Source organism: Prosopis cineraria, unplaced genomic scaffold (assembly GCF_029017545.1).
Source record: "Prosopis cineraria cultivar Desert tree isolate PC_DT_omini unplaced genomic scaffold, ASM2901754v1 PC3, whole genome shotgun sequence".
Lineage (NCBI taxonomy): Eukaryota > Viridiplantae > Streptophyta > Magnoliopsida > Fabales > Fabaceae > Prosopis > Prosopis cineraria.
This window is the reverse complement of record NW_026555334.1, coordinates 10,308,930-10,316,990: the sequence shown is the minus strand read 5'-3', so window position 1 is coordinate 10,316,990 and position 8,061 is coordinate 10,308,930. Positions and strand designations below refer to the sequence as shown.

The 8,061-nt window shown below is 33.1% G+C and overlaps 1 protein-coding gene across 1 annotated transcript; it reads right to left on the bottom strand.

Annotated features, from left to right (window-relative positions):
- Positions 1 to 2,299: 2,299 nt before the first annotated feature.
- LOC129304809 (squalene monooxygenase SE1-like) lies at positions 2,300 to 7,372 on the bottom strand. Its single transcript, XM_054944610.1, has 8 exons — positions 6,982 to 7,372; positions 5,846 to 5,957; positions 5,599 to 5,773; positions 5,253 to 5,421; positions 4,702 to 4,920; positions 4,306 to 4,581; positions 2,995 to 3,273; positions 2,300 to 2,695 (listed from the first exon to the last, which is right to left on the bottom strand). The coding sequence occupies exons 1-8, from the start codon at positions 7,213 to 7,215 to the stop codon at positions 2,576 to 2,578; spliced, it is 1,584 nt and encodes a 527-aa protein (XP_054800585.1). The 5' UTR covers positions 7,216 to 7,372; the 3' UTR covers positions 2,300 to 2,575.
- Positions 7,373 to 8,061: the final 689 nt, after the last annotated feature.

Here is an 8,061-nt window from a genome sequence, read left to right as displayed (position 1 = left end):
CTCCTAAAATAATCAAAATGTAATATTGTTTACCACGATGCAAAATAATACACGCTGACTATTATTATGATATGAGAACATGTAATTTGAGTATCTAAGAGACATTTATGATTATTTAACATAAGAGTGAAGAATGTTACATTTTAATTATTTTAGGGGTGAAAATATTATACTAAATATTTTAAAATTTTGGTACCACTCAGAAAATACTTAAAAGCAAAAATATACTTTTACCCTTAAAAAATTATATTAAATATTATGTGGGTTTTGCAAGTATCAATTAAAAACACACTCTAGGAAATGGCAAAAGTAAGGGGAATAAGGTTTTTGGCCCTAAGTTACAAGTTAAGCTGACCTATTTCTTAGCTCTAATTGAAATTGAGGCTGGTTAAAAGTACTTCCAAAATTAATTGAGTTCCAAATCATGATTTTGAAATTTCTTATTCAAACACTTTCAATTTTTTTAAATTTCATTTGGTATAATTTTGTTCTCTATTTAAAAATTAATTCTCAGCATTTAAGCATTTTTTATTTTCTTCCATCTTTATAATTGATTTTAAAAAATTATTCAAACATATTTAATTATCAAAATCAATTTCAAAAAATATTATCAAAATATTATCATGTTTTGTTAATCAATTTTTCTATAATTAATATTTGACAATTGAAATTAAAAAACACCCATAATTTCTTTCCCAACCATGGTTCTATGCTTAAACATGATTGAAAAAACATGTTTGGTTAAAGTTATTAGGCCTCTTTGGTTTTGTACTTTTGCCAAATCTAATAAATAGTTGAATCTCCCAAATATATTTTTGTCAAATGTAAATTAAAATTCAAACAGAACTCTAATGTGGTTTTGAAATTTGTGTTGTTAGTAACCATTTTCAACAAAACGTGATTTATGCTTCATCAGCATGGTTTTCAGCCTCTCAACCATCAACATATAGCCTGTTTTTCTTATTTGCTTCACATATGAGAATCTCAGAGCGTGTTTGGTTTCTATTTCCATGTTTTGTTTTTAAAACTTGTTTTATAATACAGTTTTCAGAATTATTTTTTAAAACAAAAAATCTGTTTAGTTATGTTAATTTAAAGAAAGTTTTAGAATTAAAAATAGATTAATAATAATAGTTATAAGCAGTTAATGATTGTTATTTTTTATAGAAATGGGTCAATGTAATTGTAATTTCTAATAATCAAATATATTATATTTTGAAAATAAGAAACATAAAACAAAAAAAAATTGAATTTGTTTCTATCTTTTGTTTTTAAAAACAAAAGATGGAAATAGCTTTGAAAATAATTAATTGAAAATACTAATCCTACCAAGTTTTTAAATTTTTCTGTTTTCAAAAACAAAAATAAATTTTAAAAACAGAAAACAAATAGACCCTTATACAACAACAAAAGATTAAGAACAAAACCAATCCTATTTATTAATTTTATCTTCACATTCGGACTTTGGACATGGTCACTTTATGTTGGTGGAATAAATAAGAAAATATGATATATTAGTAGTTTAAAGAAAACCAATCCTTTTTATTCAATTTTGACTTTAAAAATTAATTTTAAAAACCTTCGAATGTTGAATTATTTTCAAATAATATCTTTTATTTTTAAAATAAGAAAGAGATTATTGAGCTTTGATTATTCAAGAAATAAGCTATTAATATCTTTTTTAATTAAGAAAATAATACCAACGCATAACATACAGACCTCTTGATACCAAACTTAAAATATGCAATTTTTTTTGTCTGGAACATAATTTGATAGTTATTGAATTGTATAAATCATATAACTTATTAATCAGAAAAATTTGAAGAGGATCCTAAATATATAAATAGATATATCGTACACTGAGCTAACTTTTTAAAGACAAATAATAATTTTGTGATAAAATAATATCTAAATAAAATCCTAAATTTGCCCAGTTCGCGAGCCCTTTTGGTGGGTGGCTCACTAGTGATGAGGGCGTTTAAAAAAAGTAATGACCTGGTCGCAAATCTTCACACACCGTTAGGTGCTCCTCAGAAGTCAAAAAATATTTCTCCATACGAAACCTTTGAAATTTGGTTGCTTGTGATCCAGAATCCATTTCTCCTCCAGAGTCAAAACCTTACCCTCCAAACAACGTTAAAAAATAAGTGCGCAATTGTTCCAATCCCAGCCTTTCAATTACTATCATCCATTTTACAACCATCAATCACCGCATCAATTGTTCTCCACCAACCTTCCGTAGTTCTATGAACACAGATAAGCCATAACAGCAGCCTAAAACATCATCTAGCACAGGCTATGAAGGATGAAGCATAGTATTATAATATTGTCTGCAAATCTTACAATTGGAATATAGGCTCATGGAACTTTCTTTTTTAACAACTCACAGAACAAAATACAAATGAAGCAGCAAGTGTCCACAGTTCTTGCTCTTAATCAGACCTGGGGAAAGAAAATATGGAACTGCAACTAATTTCTTTTCCCCCTTCCAAACAAGCAAAGAAAGAAAGAGAGCTACAGCAGAAACTATATGTAGGAACTAACTTGAAAATTTCTCTCCATTCTATATGTGGTTTCAGCTTGATTCATGTAAATCAACAGGAGGACTTCTGTAATATGCTGGCACTGTCACCGGAAAGAACATCTGCCTTATTCCTTCGGCCTTGATAATGGGGAATATGATTCCTGATGCACCCTGAAAATGTAGCCCAAAAAATGTATATATATCATAATCTGCTGTGGATTAAGCAGTAAAGTCTGAAATGTAAATTAAAGTTATCCAAATGAGAAACTCAAAACGACAAATTATTGACTAGACCAGTGGAGCAAAGCAACTATGAACAGACATGTAAAACAGCAAAGATGTCAGACACATCAACCTCACTGTCCAATGAGATTCACCTACAACGTAATTGAATGATTCATTCACGTTTGCCTTTCCTCTTTTAGTTTATTGAATCAACCTAAAAAATTTGTCAACTAAAAATTACTCACTGAAATCAATCTAGCTCCAATCCACACGCGCTTTGGAGAAGGAAATGGGATTAGCAAACGGCCAACGCCATAGATAGCCACCGCAAAGAAGTGGAGAACCAAGCTCAGTGGGCGAGGGTTTAAACCAGAGAGTAAAGATATTGGTCCATTTGAGAAAATGCCTCCAAGGCTGAGATAATCAAAACATGCTTGGCGCATTTCCTTCCTCGCTGGATCAGGGGATGCACAAAATACCTTGTACAATGCGCCTGCCAATGTGTTTATGGTAGATGCCACTGGCTGCAAACAAAATCATCCAGTACTTGTCAATTTGCTTCAAACCAACCTTCATTAAAACTACGAAACACTGGCTAAATAAAAATAGGCCATAGCTCTTACCACCAAAAAAAAAAAAACGACGAAAGAAAAAGGGTCATAGCCATATTTAGCACTTGTATTACATGACTCGGAACATTTTAACAAGATCCATGTTTTTAGTGTCCCTGTCAAATCTATGTCATATCTTGTGCCTATGTCCAAGTATAGCAATGGAAATAAATACAAGAGATGGTTTACAACCATGGAAACAGTTATCTGACAGCTTAATATCATATTTACCTCGCATAATTGTTGGTCTCCTTGTGGTATTTGGAGAGTGAAAAAACTAAGAATGATTTTTATTTAATTTTATTTTTCTACATGAGCATATCATATTATATAGTGTTACAGAGTCATGTTTGGCGTATCTATTATCTGACTATCTGTGCCATGCTTCTAAGCATTGGAACAAGTCCCAAACAACGCATTGGTAGCCACAAAATATGGTTTACTTAAACACTAATATTAAAGAAACAGTCATCCAGAAGCTTCATATCATATTTACTTTGCAATAAGGTGTTTTTCACACTATTACGACAAATTTCATAAACTCGAATGTTCAAAAATATACCAAGGACCATAAGTTACTAACATCCATATGACCACATGCATATCATTAAAACCAACTCATGCAATGCATCATAACACAAGGAATATTTCTTGATCAAATTTCCACTACTTAACCCCTTAACTCAAAATCACAGAAAGGGGGAGTTTACCATAATTTTCATTAAGATTTCCCAAATCATCACATAATATTCACTACCCTCACTTGCATTAGTATTTTGACCCTATCAACATAACACAGAATAATCAACTCTCTCCCTAGAGCCCAAAATACTATTACAAATTTACATTTCACTTAATGCAAGTAAATAACAAAAAGGGAAATCCTGTGCCATGTTATGCCTTGTGAGTGAAACCAAGAAGGATTCTTATCTATATCACTTTTACCTTGCGCAGAGTGTAGAATGATTCAAGATACTTGCAAAGAGCAGAAGCATCATGCAAGTTACGAAGTGGTCTAAGGAGATTCCTCAGGACAACAATGTCAGACAGTGCTACAGTCATTCCTCCTCCCGTTAAAGGGTGACGCATATTAAATGCATCTCCCATCAGAAGGGCACCAGGTGTGGGATAAGGATAGGCAGGCATGCTTCTGTTTGGCATGGTTCTTATCTTACCCTTATCAATGGCTGCTAGAAAAGAATTATACAGCTCTGGTGGAACCTGAAACCATACAATGTCCTTTATTGCATAAAGGTTATCTAGCAAATAGCTTGAATCTCTAAGAATGTTCATCGTTTAAAACAACTGATAATAAAGAAGAGTGAGCTATGATATTGGCACCTGAGGAGCTACGACAGATATCAAATATGTGGCCATTTCGCCATTGGCAATAGAAGGTACTTTTTGGCCAGGCACATCAACCAAACAGCGAATCTCAGTGCTGCTGATGGGATAGAATAAAATGGGTGAAGGATCGCCTAAGATAACATGCCCATGATTTGAATATGGAAGATCGCAATTCTCCAGGAGAAGACCGACAAAATGAGATGGTACATCAACCTGGGGAAATAGTTATGTCAATTAAGCAACAAAGGGGCTGGTCAAAAAGCAATTAAGCAGTCAAAAAACAATTAAGCAACAAAGGGCGATAAATATTGCAATACAAAGAGTGAAAATCAATAATGAAGCACAAAAAACTTCAAAAAAAAAAATCGAGTTGTGTCTATCTTCAACATGAATCTGACCATTCATATTAGACACATCATAACTCTTCAAGGTTTCATAAATTCAATTCATATTTTATGGAGCTCTGTCCATTTTTTGTTTTAGCATCTGTGCTTGGAAGATAAACATCTCTGTATGACCGGGAAAGAAGCCAAGTATATATTTACCTTTGGGTTGCAAAGAGAACGCCTCAAGTTGGAAAAGCAACCATCACAGACTATGGTGAGGGGAGCCTTCGCTGTGAGCTCTTGTCCATCCTTGGTTTTGTAGTGCACCCCTTTGACGATTCCATTTTCTTCAATCAGAGATGTAACTGTTCCTTGTTCTAATTTCACGCTGCAGAAATATTGGAGATAACATGATGTGAATGAAGGATTTCGGTCACCCAAAAAAATGAAGGATTTCAAAACAACTTAAAATATATATATTTTGAACTCCACAGTAATTCTCAAAGTTTTAGAAACAGAAACAGTTAAACGAAAAAAGAAGTCTGAAGTGAAAAGAAAAAAGTACTTTGAGAAAAATGCAGCCTTTTCTCGCATTCTCTGTATGAAACGCCCATGGTGAAAGCTCCTCCCAGAAACATCAGAGTCAAATTTTTCCAAAGGATATGATAGTTTGGTATTTTTCCCATCCTTATAGAGAGCATAGCCATAGACCCTCTGAGCGTCAATTTTCTCCACACAATCTGTCACAACTTAGTAACATTATTCATCTGCCAAAAGATCTAAATTACCAAGATCTTTCAGATTTTGCTTACCCTCAAGACCCAACTCAATTAACTTCAAATACCCTCCAGGCTGTAGCAGTTCACCCACGATTCTATCAGGCTCACTCAAGTCCCTTTCAATAACATGCACTTTTCGTCCATCCTGCAATAAGAAGCATAAAGCAAAATCATTAGCAGCTATTACAGCTCCATGCCTCCATGCAACAGAAGTTCAGTGACACAAAATAATCACACATCTGAACTGAATCTGGATGAAAAATTGCATAGATTTTGTGAGTCATACTCCGGTTGATTTTTGTTAATTACCTTCTCTTGTGAGTGCCACAGACAGTGTACGAACGAAAGAAATACAAAAATTTTCACTGATTTTGTTGCTTTCTTTGATTGATTGATGGTAACATGAAATAGGAAAGAAAGTTACGAAAGGATAAGAGTTCGGTCGCTATTTGTTACTTCCCTAATCTCGAGGGTCTCACAAACAGATTTTGGAAAGAAAGAAATACCAGACTCCTTACAGATTGTCATGTCATGCTCTGATCGACTGATTTTACAGATTCTGACGAGGCAGCATCTAGGGAAATCCGGTGAGTATAGAGACTTCGGTGAAAAATAAACACAAGACATTTCACAAATTTCTTTTGCTCTTCGTCTGATTGATGGTTTAATGGCAAAGAAAAAGTTTCGGCAAAAGTCTGAGAGTGAGAGATTGGTGTTTTTTTTTTTTTTTGGTGATTTTCCAAATCCAGTGAGAATACAGATTTGGCAACGAAGAAATACCAGAATTTCACAATTTTTGTTGCTTTCATCGGATGATTGAAAATAAAATGAGAAAGAAAAAGAAAGATAATGACACTAATTATTGACAAAAATAAAAATAAAGCACTAGCCGTGTTTTCTATTTTGTGTATGCCTTTCCTGGTTTGCCCCCGGAAATTCATCGAAAAATGCCAGTGAAAAATATTTCTTCTCTTTTCTTTCAAGCCTTTGAAGCTTTCCCTAAAACCCAAAACAAACTATTCACAATTTATCAGCATATTTTCCTTAGGAACATCCAAAACAAGGACAGATGTATGATTTCAAACTCGTACAAATTACAAGCGAGGAAAATCATCATACAGATGGAGGGCATGGGGATCTTATAAGGACAAAATAAGTAACATTCTCACCTTCCCAAGCGTGCAAGCAAGAGCCGCCCCAGCAACACCAGCACCCACGATGATTATTTCTGCATCTCCGGCATCCTCTGGTTCGCATTTTCCATTTTCTGAGATCTGTACAAACGAGCTACTGTTTATCCCTCTTGAGCCTGAGAATTTCTTCTTCTGGGCAAATCCGCACAGTAAAAATACAATCACCAAACACGAAGCTAGAATCCCTCCCAGAACGAACTGATACTCCATCTACCAGAGATTGTAGCAAATGAGATTTGTGTGAAACAACGAGAAGATGAAGAAAAAAAGGAAAATGAGAAAGGTGGGATCCTCTTCTTCTTCTTCCTCCCTTCCGGAAAGTTGTACGTCAGGTGCGCGCGCGCGTAAAGAGCCTTAACGTATAGCTCCTGCAATCCAATGTGGGGCTTCATCTTATACGGAACCATTGCTTCAAGTCTTCAACAATGTTTGCCAACTTGGAAATAGATCATACATTGATTCAACAGAGAATGACATATAAATCTATTTAATTTTATGAAATATGATAATTATATTAAGGTTTAAGCTTTGAGATTAAATTTTTATGTACAATTATTTTAATACCACTCTATAATTTAAAAAATTATGATTTTTTTTTGATTATTTTAAGTATTGGTGGAATTAAATTTATAAATATTTATATCTAATTTATAAATAATATAAAATGAATTATGGATAATTATTAAAATAATTTTATATAAAAATTTAATATTAAAAAAGTCTTTTAAAACTTAATTATTATTATTATCACATTTCACAAATCAAACTATTATTTTTCAATTTTAAAGAGATTTATCTGTCCATTCACATCAATTTTTGTCTTGCAAAAAAAAAAATTCACATCGAATTCAAAAATATTTTTTCATTTTCTTTTTTAGGTAAATTTTCCCTTTCTCTTTTTAATTAAGACACTTGGGATTCACTAACCAAACATAGATTTTCGTTTTCTTGACCATTTTCTCGCGCAATCGCAAACGAGGAGGCTAAGTACAGCTTCTGGGTTTTCGTCCTTTTCTCCGTGCATTTCTTTGATACTCCGTGGAATGTGAGTTTTCA

Excerpts from the sequence above, each read along its gene's own strand:
- LOC129304809 (XM_054944610.1), bottom strand. The coding sequence starts at position 7,215 with ATGGAGTATCAGTTCGTTCTGGGAGGGATTCTAGCTTCGTGTTTGGTG. Across the intron at positions 4,921-5,252 it reads GTTCTCTTTGCAACCCAAAG|GTTGATGTACCATCTCATTT; the intron begins GTAAATATATAC and ends CTATTTCCCCAG. Across the intron at positions 2,696-2,994 it reads TTGGAGCTAGATTGATTTCA|GGTGCATCAGGAATCATATT; the intron begins GTGAGTAATTTT and ends CTACATTTTCAG.